Source organism: Punica granatum, chromosome 6, assembly GCF_007655135.1.
Source record: "Punica granatum isolate Tunisia-2019 chromosome 6, ASM765513v2, whole genome shotgun sequence".
Lineage (NCBI taxonomy): Eukaryota > Viridiplantae > Streptophyta > Magnoliopsida > Myrtales > Lythraceae > Punica > Punica granatum.
Window position 1 is genome coordinate 1,544,860 of NC_045132.1, and position 15,770 is coordinate 1,560,629.

The following is a 15,770-nucleotide window of genomic DNA, read 5'->3' on the forward strand; positions in this document are numbered from 1 at the left end:
GCTCCGTAATATAGTCTAAGTTGTGATTCGAAGTCGACTCATAAGGAACAATGCTGATATCGGAATTCTGTCCGTCGAAAGAACATGCTCATAACATATGGAACCACGGACATGCTTCGGGTGCTTCACGCATCAGATCTGTACTGAGTTAATGAACATAATTTCTTTTGAGTAAAATAAATTTTCTAGAAGAATATATAAAGAAAATAAAAAGAAAAAAAAGAAACATTTTCTACTAATATCCACTTGATGCGTTTGTAGCCTTAACAGGCAAGTTTTCACATCCTTCAGTTCAGATGCTATGGAGCATAATAAATGAAGTTCACTTGTGACTTAAAAAGGAAACTGCCCATTTGAACTTTTGGGAACATAGGCTCTTTACTGATGCCTCCTCCAAAATAACTACAATGTTCCCATAAGAAAAATGCTTCAAACAATTCGATGACTGAAAGTTTCTTATTGTTATTTCCTCTTCGTGAGCCTGCATTCGGAGCTGCAGACTGCAATTTGGTTTCTTCTTTTGCTCATACAGGAATAGGCCTAATGTATATATAGCTAAAGCATCAAAAGTTCGGCAGTTTCTATGAGAGCTCAATTGCTCTTGTCGTAGTGAGAGACTGCTCTGCGGAATTGCTTATAAGGTGAATTGGAGCATCAGCCCTGTGATGAAAAATGTAACCACAACTTGATTACATCGTAAGCTGTGAACCCGATGGCCACTGAAGGAACAGCCTGCATGGAAAAGATCATTGAACATAGATCAAATCCTTCAGATCAGAATTCGACAGAAAGGATTTTTCAAGCCCCGTATAATGGAACGAGCTGCAGAGCTCCTCGTATTCAACATTCGTACCCTGATATAATTGATGCTCAAGCCTGCGTATAGCTGCCTCCATCCCTGATTACGAACGATAGAAGTGAGCGCTTCCATAGTGCTGTTGTACCTGGAATTCCCGTGCATCACATTCTCAACCTGTAATAAACAAACACAAGGTGGTAACACTGTAACATAAATTCCATATTTGCTTTTTATGAACAAATATATGTGTTCAACATCTCTGTAAGATCCAACAACCAAAATGTTCCTTCAGTTGCCTCTCCTTTTTGGTAAATCGGCTTTTCGAGCTCTATATTATACATAGACCTCATAAAAGTTCCTTCAAATGGGTGAATTGATAGGTGAATTACAATCCCATTCATAGTCACTTTTTGCTTATAATGATTTGCAGTTCTGATTGACTAAAACTAGAATTCCAGCTCCAAGCAACATATCCTTGCATGGCTTAACAAAGATCGACCAAGTTAGGTTGAGATAATGTCGGGATGACTTATATAATATGCACCTGCATCTGTCTCCTGACCACATCCAATGGGTATGTGAAGGTCTGCCCAAACAACCCCGCCAGAGCTCCACAAGAAAGCCGTATTGTGATGGAATCTTTTTGGTCTTCGGGGACCTGCTGCTTGAGTTTCTCATACACATAGTATTTCAAGCCCGTGTATAGGAGGATTTCAATAAAAGTCGGACCTGAGTATGTTATGAAAACAAAAATCACATCAGATTATAAAGTCAAAAGAAGGACAACACAAATGATCTGCCAAATTAACTTGCCCTATGTACCGAAGCCTCGGTAGAAAGCGCGAATTCCGCCTTCACTGTAAACTTCCCGGAAGACATCCAGTAGCCTCTGACGTGGTTGTGACCGCAGATTTCTTATGGCATACCACCAGCTATGTTTTTGGGCCCTAACCTGACGAGGCATAATGAATAGGTAAATCATCGGATTGATCACAATTTTAGATATCAAAATTGCACTAGAATTTTCCCTTCTTCTGATGCAAAAGTAATGATCACACACATAGCATGGTAAAAATACGTTACTCACCTGATAAGCAAGCTTTGTTCGAGCTAAATCCAAGGGGTAAGTGCACAAAACTGCAGTTCCTCCAGCAGCAGAACCGGCCAAAAAGTCTATAGAAGGACCTGTTCCAAGGGAGGGACACTCGCTAACAATCCAGCTCCTGTATTGCTCGTATGTCATGTAGTGTAATGCTGCATAGGGAATAATTCGAATCACACTAGCTCCGTTCCCCCTGAAACCATTTGAAGTGCCGAACCAAATGAACTATTTACGGGAGCCAAATAATAGAGATGAAGAAGATTGGTTTTTCAATATGGAAAGAAGGTTACAAATTGATGGACTTTACCTGTACAGACCTTGAATGCCTTCATTCTGAACGACCTTCTTGAACGATGGGAATAGCCCAATCGATTGGAAGCCTTCCGATCTAATCTGCAAATGTTAGTTACATTACTTGAGGAGCCATGTAAAAGAAAAGTACCGAAGATATATAAAGTTGTTCATGCCTAGGTTCCTTCAGGTAGAAATTTTTTTCCAGCCAATTCACGGTATATACTTAACAATACATGGCCAAGGCTATACCAAAGTAGATTCTTGCTTGGAACCCAAGAAACAAATACCAGCAACATGAAAGACGACTAATAGGACATACCTGCAAGAGGATTTTGATTCGTTCGAGGGGAGCCACAAGGGTCTTCGTGAAAGCCCCAGCAGCCCCTCCTGCGATCAGCTCTCGGACACATATGGGCAAGGAATAAACAAAATACTCAGTCCCATGCTCGGACGAAAAATCAATAACCCGCCTGCTCCTGAAGGTGGAGGAGGAGTCCCCATTAAAGCTCAACATTACACAGAGAGATGCAGATTTGATGTGAGGAATCTTCAAGGAAAATATGAAGAGAGACAAACTGAAGCTTATTTCCCCAAATAGAAAAACTGAAGCTTATTTCCGTCTATATGTAGCAGAGGAAATGTAGGGGCATGATGATATTTGGGGAAAGACATGCAAACTTTAGCAAAAGAGAGTTCAGGGAAATTTCAGTTTGAACCCTCATTTTCTTTTTGGTAAAAGAATTCATATTTTCTTTTACCTGTGCCCCAAAATAGGGAAAATTTATCTCGTCCCCCCTTTTTCTGGGACAGCCCCTTGAAATCTCTATGCCATCAAATCAATATTGGAAGTGGATCAGTATTGATCTGACGGCTCAAAAGATTCAAGGGAACGTCTAAAGACAGCGACAAAAATTGATTGTTTGCAAAGTTGCATGTGGAAGCTTAGTGGTGGCAACCATCCTGGCGCTACGAGAGCAAGCGGACCTCAAGGGCAACCTCGACAAAAGTCAGGTGATCAGCAATTAGCCTAAGATGCCAGGGGGGCGTATACCATTAAGAGGATTAGTTGCCAAATATCTATCCAAGAGAGACCCCTAATTTTGCTTGAACGTCAACTATGCTATGAGGCAAGTAGAAGAATGAGAAGAATCTTTATGGAATTCATTGACTAGATAGATTTTAATTGGCTGCAAATATTGGCTTCACTCAGTCATCGTTATAATTGCAAGACGCGCACAATTCCATTAAAACTCTCTTTTATATATATACGGGTATCCGTTGATTTTTTGTTCGTGATACATTATAAATCCAATAATTGTGTTGCGAGTTGCATGTCCCGTGATATTGTCGATTGAATTATTCATTGAACATTTCATGATTCCAGTGGTTGTTCCAACCTTATAAGTTGAATGATCATTTCTTCAAAATATGGGTAACATTATGAGAAAAGTTTAGGGACTCTTTTGTAATTAGAAAAATATATCATATGATATGATAGTAGATGATAAAAATGTGAGAACTACCCTTCCGCTCGGATTAACGCACCGTCGTCTCTCCGGGGGGAAAAAACTGCAACACTGAGAAGCAAACCTCCCTTCGCAACCTTCCCCTGTCTCCGGCCCTGCGTTCTCATGGCGTACTTCTCTGGGTCTCGCGTGAGCTCTCTGTCTCTCTGTTCTTAGCTTCTTTGCTGCCGAATCGTATGCTGTATGTGGGATTAGATCTCGATCTGCAATTCGCAAGTATGGAACTTTACATTGCTTGCAAAATTGATTTTAATTTCTCAAGTCTTCGATTTGGATGGAACAACGAAGAGGAAAACAACACTGATCTGCTCAGCTGATTCCAGTGCATAGAGGGTTACTCCGGAATAGCTGATTATGGTGGATGATGGCATGACCATGCCGTTCGGGGAAATGGATTTATTCATTTGATCGGATTGGATTTTATTGAGAGGAGAATCGGGGAGAAATTACACGATTGCAGATTTTAGGATTGGTTGGATCTTCAAATGGACAGTCGGTGTTGGAGTTTAGATCCGTGCACTGAAGGATCAGTGATGTAAAAAAGTTTGTTGTTAATTCGATTGGACAAGCAGGGCTTATGCAGCTCAGATTTCTTTGTTAGATCTCTCTAGCAGAGTACATTGACGGCAGAGCTGTATTGTGGTTGTCTCTCCGACATGCTCATATTCAGCAGCCATTTTAGGACTACCTGGTCCGATGGTTACTTGCTCGAGGGCTTCCAAGGGTTGTGATTTAGAAAGAAATGAACTTGATTCTTCACCATATATATATATATATATATATATATATATATGTATGTATATGAACTTGATTCCTTCGAGAGATTCGAGGGGAATTGCGAAACGATTTTTAGGGATGATGTGGATATTTTCTTTTGGTTTATATAGTTTTTTTGGATAACTCTGCGTGCATCTTATCAGGCAATACTTCCATATTTACCTCTCTCTGCTCTTTGAATGTGATGTCTAATTTGATCTCTTGATTACGGTGTATAGGATACATGCCCTTCAGTGAAGAACATTCTTCTGCTGGACTCTGAAGGGAAGCGTGTTGCTGTCAAGTACTACTCGGATGATTGGCCTACTAACAGCTCAAAATTAGCATTTGAGAAGTCTGTGTTCACCAAAACTCTGAAGACTAATGCTCGGACAGAAGGTGGGTATGGATAATCACACATACATTGAGTCATTTACGTTCAGACTTTGTCTCCTTTTCATTGAGAAAGATTGAATTTCTGCCCTGCGGGTTGAAGCTATTGGACATGAAGAAATGCATTGATCATGAAAGTATAAGTATTGTCAGCATAAAAATATCTGGAGTGAGGTCTCTGTGGAGCTTATAATTGTCAGATGTGAATTCAAATAGAAAACTTTAGGGTGCAAAGATAAACCATTGTTCCATGGCTGGACCAAAAGATATGCATTTCCTTGCAGTTTGGAAGGGCTGAAGATTTCTCGTCTCTTGGAGCTTGTAATCGATCATTTTATCTAGTTCAGGAGACTAATGTATAGCTATATCTTTTCATTTGCAGCTGAGATAGCAATGTTCGAGAACAACATTGTTATCTACAAGTTTGTGCAGGACCTGCACTTCTTTGTGACTGGAGGAGACGATGAAAATGAGCTCATATTAGCTGCCGTGCTTCAGGGATTCTTTGATGCAGTTGCCCTTCTCCTGAGGTATTACAAGTGATGCTTTCCTTTTAGTAATCGTATGTATCTTGTTTTGACTGCTTTCTCTTATTCTCAAATCTCTTTGTTGTAGGAATAATGTCGACAAAAGGGAGGCCCTTGAGAACTTGGATCTAATTCTTTTGTGCCTTGATGAGATCGTTGATGGAGGGTATGCCTTAATCCCTTAATCTGATGGTCTCCTATGCTACTTGTTCCTGCCGAGTTGGAATAAAAACTATTCTGAGTCACTTCTTTATTGTGTCGAGATTAATTGATCTCTGTCTATCTTCTTGGATTATTTGTAGGATGATTCTCGAAACAGATGCTACTTCCATTGCGGCGAAAGTTGCAGCCCACAGCGCAGATTCTGGAGCACCCTTGTCTGAGCAGGTGATGAACCTCTCTCTCTTGGATATTTATCTTGTGGCCAATCTCAATCGCGCAAAAGGCTATTGATGAAACTCTAATAGATTCCCAGCAAGATTAACATCTCTCTGCAACTGGACATTCGAACCGACTCTTATTGATCTGTTGCATACTTTCCTTTTGAACTCTGCAGACGATCACCCAAGCTCTGGCCATAGCTCGTGAGCATCTGACGAGATCGCTTCTCAATTGATTCCGAGATTTTCATCACTTAAGAGGATAAATAAGTTCACTCCCTTTGCGTTATTGTAATTCTTTTTTCATCTTCTTCTCCTTCCCATATCTTGCAGATTTGGGATGGTTTATTCTTTTCTCCAAAACAGCCATTGGATTATTGTGATCTTTACTCATTTCATTTGGGCTTCTATGGGTTTTTGCTTTATTGGATGCCACAATGGCTTCTTGACTGCCTTTTTCTATTGCATAATAAAAGTAGAAGCAAACATGGGACGACCAATGACATACCGATTCCCGATCTGGGTAAAATACTTACAAGTTAGGTATGAACCGACCACAATTAATTGGTTAAGCCGATAAAGTTGAAGGGCAGTGCAGGAATCAAGCGTGAGGTTATTGATTTGGCAGAAAATTTAATTCAGTGATTGGCCTGAAATAGTGAGGTTTCTAGTTCTAAACAAGAAGGCATGGACACATCAACGGATGGTGAGGATTGAATTTGATAATTTTATTCTTTGAAGGACTCGATCAAACCCAACTCATTCTTTTTATCATTTGAGTCGCACTCACGTCGACATTATTATGTTCATTCTCTATTTCCACGTATATTCTTTTTCTTTTAATTCTTCTTTTTTTTCTTTTTTTTCTTTTTTACTGATTATATAAGGAGGGAGACTTATGGGATTAGTAAAGGATAAGTATATGGTAATAGAGGAAAACGGGAAATTCACCAGCAAATAATCAGAATGAAAGCTCTTAGATTCAGTGAGAACACGAATGACTGTATTGAATTGAACCCCTTTTGACTATGTATAATCTGTTCTTATCAAACGTACTAACAAAAACAATTTGAATGAAATCAATGCAATTTCTACGGCATTATCAGCAATATAAATATACATAAATTGTGTGTGTGTATATATATACACACATTCCATTTTATACTCATTCTTCCTGTCATTTAACTAAGAAGTTGTTGTTGGACAGTTGGAGTGCTGGGAAACAAGGAACAACTAATGACTGTATTTTAAAGAATACGATGATCATTGAAAGATACGATGACTAAACAATATTTATAAATTGTATAGTTGCTTCTCTCGGCAAACATATTCAATTTTCGGGTTAAAATTAGCAATGTGGCTCGATGTGTATCGAAAACAAACGAGAAATCTTTAATTTCAGATCGACTGGTGCATTCAGAGGCACAGAACTGATGCTTCGGGAGCAAATATTAATGTCTTGATCGTTCTATCGTTATATGAGTGGTTTCCTAGAAGTTTCATACAACATATGCAATTGGTTAATTCGAGTCTTTTTCTAGACAGGAATGATGTTTCATATTCTTGCAATTTGTTTTGCTTCTAGATTATATATCTATGGTCCCACATAGAAAATAATGGCATCTTTAATGAGGAACAACAGGTAGTGAAGGGTTGATAAAACATGTGTTTTTAATATATCCTAGCAGGAAACCGTGTGCGTTCCACGCGTGGCTATATAAACTTAAGCACTGTAATTTTCTTTGATAATTTTAATGTAATAAACCAACTATGGTAACCTTTAAAAATCTATACCTTATATAAAACATGTGAAGTAAAGGCTTAGCTTGGGAGTGCTGTTGCTGAAAAAAAAAAAGTGTTGAAATAGAACTGCTAAAATATAATTGTTGATTCTCAAAAGTAGTTTTTTGTTTGATATGATGTTTTTCATATCTGTTGAAATTGAAGGTTATAAATAACAGGTATTTGGAAAATTGCTTTTGCCGTTGCTGAAAAAAAGTTAAAATGACATATAAGTGCATTAATAAAATAAACTGTCAATTAATAATCAAATCACTTGAAACTCAATAATGTGATAATTAAAAACATATAAATAAATAAAAATTTTAGATTGAAATAAGACAAATTATATAATATTATATTGAAATAAATAAATACAAACTTTGACATGTACAGATAATAAATAAAATCCAGTTATTCATCAAGCTATTAGTAATAATAGCGGGAATACTAGCCATTTCATCCACTTGACTCGGGGAATTAACATTATCTAGCAGTACATCCTCCTCATCAAAAGAATTAAAAGTTGAATCTTCGTCATACTTCTTAAAATGAGGATCATCTTGAGAATGAATACGAATGTAATTATGAAGAGTAATAGCTGCAGCCACGATTTTCACTTGTTTCTCGAATGGATATCTTGGCATGGTTTCAAGCATGCGCCATTTCTTCTTCCACACACCAAAAGACCTTTAATCACACTCCGCAGTGACGAATGGGCATGATTAAAAGTTTCCTCTAGTCACTCAGTTCACTGCAACGACGGAAATAAGGAAGACGGTACCTTTGATTTTGTAAGGTCCCAAATAACCTTTCTTATTTGGATATCTGACATCTACCAAATAATATTTACCTGTCATATATACACGATATTAGTATATAATATATATATATATATATATATTGAGTGATAAAAGAATGAATTCTAATTTCTATCTTGTGGAGGCTTCAGAAATTTAATATGAAAATTGAAAAGTTTACTGATCCTGAGCATGTCTGGCATTATTAGTCAAATAAATAATCATATGTTCAACAAAGAAAAAATCGAAGTTATTGAGAACAGCCTAGAACAAATCACGAATCTAAATTAGACATCATAGACAAAAAAGAGCTATCCACTTTCTTCAATTGTTGCCTTTGAAGCCAACCAACTTTCACAGCAGGTATCTTCATTGCTCCAAAGTACTCCCTCTCATTTTTATCTTTCAAAAGCTCAAGAATAAAATAATATAGATCACTACCAGGTACAATCTCAAGTAATGTATCCAACTGTTCGACCATTTCAGCATAACCACAACCTGGGGAATCTGTTCTGATCAATTTAGATGTTCTTCTTTCTGAGTTTCTACCAGAGAATTTATCGAATGGGACATTTGTTTTTGCACTAGAAACTTTTTGATCCCCTTCCTTCCCTTGCAATTTACCTTCTTTCGCCACTCGAGGTTGTGAATTGGCAGATCTCTTTCTAACTCCAGTCTCATCAACTTGAGAATCAAGCTCATTCATCTCTTGCTCTTCCAAGTCATTGTTGTCTTCATCTAAATTGATGCAATTCTCCGCTTGATTATTTTGTGATGGTAGCACTCAAATAGATGGCGACCATGCAGCATCCCCTGTTGCAGCTACATTCATGAATAGTCGACTAATTTTTCAGCAAATTCTAGTCCTCGAATGCGGAATTTTGCTGCCTTAGTTACCTCCTGCAAGTTCATTTTTCATAAAAATTAGTAATTAGTAAAGTTAAAAAATATAATGGTAATGGGAGAAAATTACAAACTAATTTTAGAAAGGACCTTCAGTCTTTCTTCCCACCACTCCGGAGATGCAGTAATTTTTTTCTCGATGGGAAAAAATTACAATGGTTTTTTTCCATAACTTCCACTTCTTCTTGAGTTCATCCCACTTATTTTTTAGTTGGGTTTTATTGTAATCCTTATTTGCCACTTTATTAAAGTTGGCAACCAGATTAGCCCACCCGATCTTATTAAAGTGGGAGGTAGGTAGATTACCCGCTTTCACCTCTACTATACATGCATCAATGAAAAGTTCCGTGATATGACTATCCCATTGAGCTTTCCCTCTCGATTCATTTGTATCGTCCGAAGGGACGAGAGTTTTTTGGCTTGCTTCTAAATAACTGAACAAGTATTATTAGAAAAATAATCTATACATATCCTACTCATATTAACAATTGAACGAGTATAATTATTTGATTCATTTTGAAGGTTCAATATTGCTTTGATATGTTCGAAACTTCACTATTGATAAGCATCATATACTAAAACCAAGTTCAATAGAAGTCACATACGATAACAATAAAAAATATAAAAGGTGAAAAATTAAAGTCAGTTTCTGTGATGGATGAGGAACATGATCATGATATATATATATATATAAAAGCACATGGATTAAGAATTTTTATAAAGTATATACAATGATATAACAATTAAAAAAGGGTGGAGAGGGTGATTAAAAAATATAATAATATTCACTTTTAGTACTATGGAGAGAGATGTACCTGAGAGAGTTTTCTTAATGGAGAGGGTTCTGCAACTTTGATGCGTCTTGAAGAATGAATAAATAATATTAGAGTTTGTAAAAGAAATTAAGGGTGAGGGTGGAATTTAAAAAATGCAAGGGGTTAAAATAGGAAAAGGCTCGGAAAGTGGAATCACGGTGACCCACCATGAATTGTAAAAGCAGAAAAAATTATGCTGAAGGATTTCCTCAACGTGACTGTTGGAAATGTAATGAAGGAAGACAATCTCAAACACTGCTCATCAATAATTGCTTTTGGAGAAACGACGTTTGGGGGAGTTGAACGCACTCCCAAACGAACCCTAAGTAACGTGTTTTCACACTCAAGAATTCCACTCTACACTCTCATTAAATATTAAAAAAAAAAAAGGAAAAAAATAAATCTTCAACCGCGAGACATTGTAGCATGCAAAATAAAGATAAAAAAAAGTGAGAGAAGGACAGGCAACGGTAATCTCAAGCATCTCAACACAAGGAGAGCGGCCAGCAGGCAGGGGAGATGGATGTCGGGGGCCTCAGTGCCATAGGTGGTGGTCCCAACAATCATCAAATCGAGGCTCTCAAGCGGGGAGAATAAAAATTGACGACGCTTTAGATGAGAGATTTTATCAGAATTTTCCTACGGAAGCTCAGTTTCCGCTCCATCATTGAAGTCAATGAGATTTAGATTATTACAAATTATAAATAACAAACAAATAATCAACCAAATAGAAAGAATTGATAAATTGTAGATCATAGAGGAACGTAGGACAAATTAAGTGGGAGCAGAAGCCAATTGAGGAATATGCCGGCTTCGGCAGGGGGAGTGGGGCCGGTAATGGCAAGCCAAGTAAATAGTGAGGATATAAAAGGGCAAAGCTGCAAGAGAGTATTATAGGGTTTCTTTTATCTAATTTTAAGAAATATTTTTTTAATTTTAAAATAAACAAAAAGAATTTGAAGACGTGCACCAGTCGTCTTCAATCGGACCATGAAGAATAAATTTAAATGATTGATTGATTCTATCGAGCAAAAACAAGATTCTATCATGCATTGCCAAGAGGGCAAAGGGAAAGAGAAGAACATGAAAATGGGGGAAGGTTGTTTTATAATTTACATAACGTCCTTTTTATACATAAATAATGGAAAGTTTGAATTTAAGGGTTACGTCTCTTAATTTTTTTTTCCTATTTTCTTTTCTTTTCTTTATTTTCTTGGCGAAGAAATTTATAGCTGTGATATTAAAGGGGAAGAGGAGGTGGTTATTATGAAAAATCGCTATTTTATTATGGAAAAGATACTAAAGCTAGTTATTGTTCACCAAAAAAATCAGTTATTTAGTTATTACTGCAGTACTAATTTGGAAATGGATAAGGAAGAATGGTTAAATGGAGAAAAGGTACCTCTAATTAGTTATTTTTAGTAGAGAGACACCAACATAATTCAATAGTTAAATGAATTAGAATTCAAATTTGCCTAGATATATCGATCATTTAAAAATGATCTAGGTACGTTGAATGTGTGGAGTAGAAATTGAAACATGTCTTATACATTAAAGGGTAAAAATGAAATTATGAAAAATCAAGAAACGCTTCAATGAGTTCTCAACTTTAATAATTATAGGTTTTAGATATAGATATTTGCAACTTTCAATATTTTCCGATTAGCTGGGAGGCTCAATTCTAATTTTTCACCTAGTTATAAACTATGCTTATGTATTGTCTTCCTTCGGAAGCCATGCATGATGATCATCCACCTAGGGCTATTTCAAAAGTAGCACGAATACTTAATTAGCCATTAGTATATCGGTTTTCAATTATATGTGGCATGACATGAGTACAAGCATTTACTCAGAGTCGTACCATCCTTCAAGAACCATGCCGACCGATTCCCATCAAGAACAACGGGAAGTGCCATCCATGTATAATTTGATTATTGCACAAGTTTGGGACACTGTGAGAAGTGGAAAGGGCTGTTGTATGTTCACTCTATGAAAACTGAAAAGATGGCAAAATAGAGAGCTCAGTTTCCCGGATAATATTACGTGTCGTGATCTTAAAATATCTGCAGAAATGGATTTCGAAAGTCGAAGATTCTCGCGCAGTTGGGTGAATTGAAGAATGTAAAGTTGAATCTTGATTGCAAGTGCAATGTGTTCCACAATTTCATTTCAAAAAAAAAAGAATCGTGGTCTCCTAACATCCATTATTGGGGAACACCTATCATTGATTAGTATATATGTTGTTTTCTTTCATAACAGATGTATGTTTAAATTTGATGATATCTTCTCAAGTCGATAAAATTTAGAAAAATTCTCAAACCTAATTTTTTTTATATTAGAGAAAACCTTTGCCATGTTGCAATATACAATTGAGTCACGTATCATTGCTCGATCCAAAACAAAAATCGTGCTTACAAACTGATCGAGATTATATTAATAAAGAAAAAGTTTGTAAGAAAATATAATTTTTAATAGATAGAAAATATATATAGGAATAGGATGGTGATGATGAGTGGGTCACACATTTTCTAGGAAAGAGGATGTTATGTTAGCGTAAGCCCCATTTTCTCCCCGTCTTGCTTCTTTTTTTTTTTTTTTCTTGAGTGAATAGGTGATCTCTAAAATTGGGGTGCTACATTAATTGGGTCCCTAATTTTTTTACATCAATTTGGTCTCTTAAATTTGAAAGTTACATCAATTGAATCCTTCGCACATCAATTAGGTCTCTCAGTTTACATAAACATATTAATTTAGTGCTTGAATTTATAAATTTACATCAATTTGGTCCTCTATCACACCAGATATATTATTTTTTTACGGAAATACAGAAAGAGATTTTTTTGATATATCAATTTAGGTCTATCTGTTATGAGTTATGACGATATTAAGTGAAAACCGTGTTATATCGTTTAAGGTCCTTCATTTCTTTTCTTTTTTTCATTTTTATTCAATTTTTTTAAAAAAAAGAAGAAGTAGGGGAGCTCTAATCAGGGGCTCCCCATTAAGCTCCCCTAAACAAGGTCGCTGGAGGGTCATGGACCCACCAGCGACCTCATCTAGCGCGGTGGCTGCTGGGGGGAGCCACCAATTGAAGTTCTTCCCCGCCGCTCCCTCTCTTTGTTTGGGGGAGCTTGAAGGGGAGCCCCCGATGGAGCTCCCCTAATTTTTTTTTTTAAATTGCTATTAAAACGAAATAAAAGATAAAGGAAAATGAATGGCCTAAACGATATAACATGGTCCTCACTTAATACCATAATAATAGGACTTAATCGATATATCAAAAAAAATCTATTTATGTATTTCCCATAAAAAAGGACTTATCCGGTGTGATATAGGACCAAATTGATATAAATTTATAAACTCAAGCATTAAATTGATGTGTCTATACAAACTGAAGGACTTAATTAATGTGTCAAGGATCCAATTGATGTAACTTTCTAATTTAAGGGACCAAATTGATGTAAAAAAAAGTTAGAGACCCAATTGATGTAGTTCCCCAATCTCAGGGACCAAACTGCCTATTCACTCTTTTTTCTTTTTCCTCTCTACCGGAATCACATTTAAAACGATTGCAAGTCGAAGACAGATGATGTCTATTTCGAATTCATGGCGGTGCGGTGTCCTCCCTTCCTCAAGCCTCATCTTGGTCATTTTTTGCGTTTTCTTTAGATTTATTTAGGGTCTTTGATTAAAGATATGGAACAGAAAGAACCCGTGGAATGGAACGAAATAGGAAATATAATGAAATTTTTTGTTTTTGTTTGGTTTTAATAAAGAATCGAAATTTAATTCCATTCATTTCCATTAGGTTCAATGCCTACAGAATCGTAATCAGATTTCAATGTTTGATAATTAGTCATAGTATTTCAACTGAACAATTAAGTGCCCATGCCACTCAAAAAGTGTTCATATAATATACGTTGAACTTGATGAATGTGTTTATTCAATTATTGATCGACGAGATACTCCTATCAATTAATTTGTTGACTATATTTGTTGATTGCGTTTGTTGATTTGGAAAAAAATTAATCTTTTCATTAATTTGTTGCACCATTTATATGATTTTCTTTTCATTTTTCATCGAATTTTCAATCCAAAATTAAATAAAAATAAAATAAGATTATTTTTTATTTCTCCTCTCCATTTCTTAGAACATCCCAGGAAATGGATGATTTTCCAATATAGAGAATCGGTTATCCTTTATAGAAAAATGGATTTCTCAATCAAATACCATACTATTAGAATGCTCCATTTTTTTATTTCGATTCGCCTCTTATTTTATTTTACGTGAACCAAAGGGAAAAAGACCAAAACACTTTTTATAATGCATGCTTATTGCAAGGGCAACACTCTTTTGACCTATTCCTTACGAAGACTTCGAAGAGTACAGCGGCCTTGGAAATTTCGCATGGCGGCTTCCAATTTGCGATTTTTGTTTTTTTTTATACAAAAGTTTTCCAAGTGATACAAAATTTTTCCGGCATAATATTTATCAGTCCAAGTTATTGAATTTAATGGACGTTCCCTAATATTGCTTAAATGAGAAAGATTTTTTTTTTCAGTTATAAGGGAGTTGATGAGTATAGTGAAATAAAAATTTTAATAGTTAATAAAAATAACATATATAATCCCACTGAGTATTGAATTTAAATTTTCTTAATTATCAAGCGATAACTTGTGTCACTGTACTACACTATGTTTTGATAAATGAGGAGGTTTATGAGTCTAGCATGATTGAATTTTCATTAGTTGTTTGCGAGTGGCACTTTTGATAAAAGAAAGAAACGGTACGTAGTGTTCCTAGGATTAGTAAGATATTATTTCGAATTATATACGTCCTAATTGTACAAATGTGGGATTACCGAATCATCCATAGGAACTGAGCTATAAGTTCACTTGATCGAATGGAGTATATTCGTTCTTCTTTATCGTACTCGTATTATTGTGGGGAGAAAAAAAGAACTGGTTAGAAATTGGGAGACTCAGATTAAAGTAAGATCACTTGATCTAATAATGCAAGAATTTATGTGGGTCATTTTCGTCGTTGGTTTTTGATCTCACTTGTTTGGTTCAGTCATGCTCGGAAAGGCTCGGACTCGACCGAAGGTAATTAAGGGTGCCTCCTCCCACATCGAACAAACAATATATTCATGAAAAGTTTCGATTAGATTCTTATGTAACGATGCCGTGCGAATTGCTTATTACCTAATCGACGCTTTCAACATGCAGATGAGACCCGGTATTAGTTGTTCATATTGTGACTAGCAATGCCATCGACCGAAACCAACGGACTAGGATTTATAAGCACCATGAGAAAAGATAAGACCGCTCTATTTAGGGATAGGCACGGTATTAATCTCATTTGGACCTTAGCTTATCTTTGCTTGATGTAGGTTGAAAATCGACATTTTCTATGTACGGAAAAAAATTTTGAGTTGAAATCAGGTGGGGCACACTTTAATTTAAGTGGTGCGGTGGGGCACCCTTTAATTTAAGCGATGCACTTCGAAAATATCTAAAAATACTTGAACAATGACAGGCGGGCACCATTTTTTCAATAGGAAATATTTTAGAAATTACTAAATTAAATTGGGGGAACCATGCCCATTAGCTGTGTGAGTATGAAACCGTGTATTTTTTGACAGAATCAAAATCAATTAATCAAAGCCGTCCACACCGCAGGATACTTGAATTTG

At 36.2% G+C, this 15,770-nt stretch overlaps 2 protein-coding genes and 1 long non-coding RNA gene across 3 annotated transcripts; 1 reads left to right on the top strand and 2 right to left on the bottom strand.

The window, feature by feature from the left end:
• Positions 1-212: 212 nt before the first annotated feature.
• Positions 213-2,781, bottom strand: LOC116210222 (mitochondrial carrier protein CoAc1-like). The gene is made up of 7 exons (XM_031544067.1): positions 2,515-2,781; positions 2,209-2,294; positions 1,887-2,094; positions 1,622-1,751; positions 1,344-1,528; positions 854-973; positions 213-732 (listed from the first exon to the last, which is right to left on the bottom strand). Exons 1-7 carry the CDS (start codon positions 2,707-2,709, stop codon positions 655-657), a joined length of 1,002 nt encoding a protein of 333 aa, XP_031399927.1. The 5' UTR covers positions 2,710-2,781; the 3' UTR covers positions 213-654.
• A 914-nt stretch (positions 2,782-3,695) lies between these two features.
• LOC116210240 (coatomer subunit zeta-3-like) lies at positions 3,696-6,227 on the top strand. Its single transcript, XM_031544092.1, has 6 exons — positions 3,696-3,850; positions 4,717-4,876; positions 5,253-5,400; positions 5,486-5,563; positions 5,700-5,784; positions 5,954-6,227. The coding sequence occupies exons 1-6, from the start codon at positions 3,827-3,829 to the stop codon at positions 6,011-6,013; spliced, it is 555 nt and encodes a 184-aa protein (XP_031399952.1). The 5' UTR covers positions 3,696-3,826; the 3' UTR covers positions 6,014-6,227.
• A 2,284-nt stretch (positions 6,228-8,511) lies between these two features.
• Positions 8,512-10,218, bottom strand: LOC116210259. Its single transcript, XR_004157453.1, has 2 exons — positions 10,075-10,218; positions 8,512-9,256 (listed from the first exon to the last, which is right to left on the bottom strand). It is a non-coding gene; the product is annotated as an uncharacterized LOC116210259 (long non-coding RNA).
• Positions 10,219-15,770: the final 5,552 nt, after the last annotated feature.

Bases quoted from the DNA above. Each gene is read 5' to 3' on its own strand.
- LOC116210240 (XM_031544092.1), top strand. From the start codon at position 3,827: ATGGCGTACTTCTCTGGGTCTCGC. The intron at 4,877-5,252 runs GTGGGTATGGAT...TTTCATTTGCAG, and splicing joins GACTAATGCTCGGACAGAAG to CTGAGATAGCAATGTTCGAG. The intron at 5,785-5,953 runs GTGATGAACCTC...TGAACTCTGCAG, and splicing joins GAGCACCCTTGTCTGAGCAG to ACGATCACCCAAGCTCTGGC.
- LOC116210222 (XM_031544067.1), bottom strand. From the start codon at position 2,709: ATGTTGAGCTTTAATGGGGACTCCTCCTCCACCTTCAGGAGCAGGCGG. The intron at 974-1,343 runs GTGCATATTATA...TGTTTATTACAG, and splicing joins TGGTCAGGAGACAGATGCAG to GTTGAGAATGTGATGCACGG. The intron at 733-853 runs GTACGAATGTTG...TTTTCCATGCAG, and splicing joins TGAGCATCAATTATATCAGG to GCTGTTCCTTCAGTGGCCAT.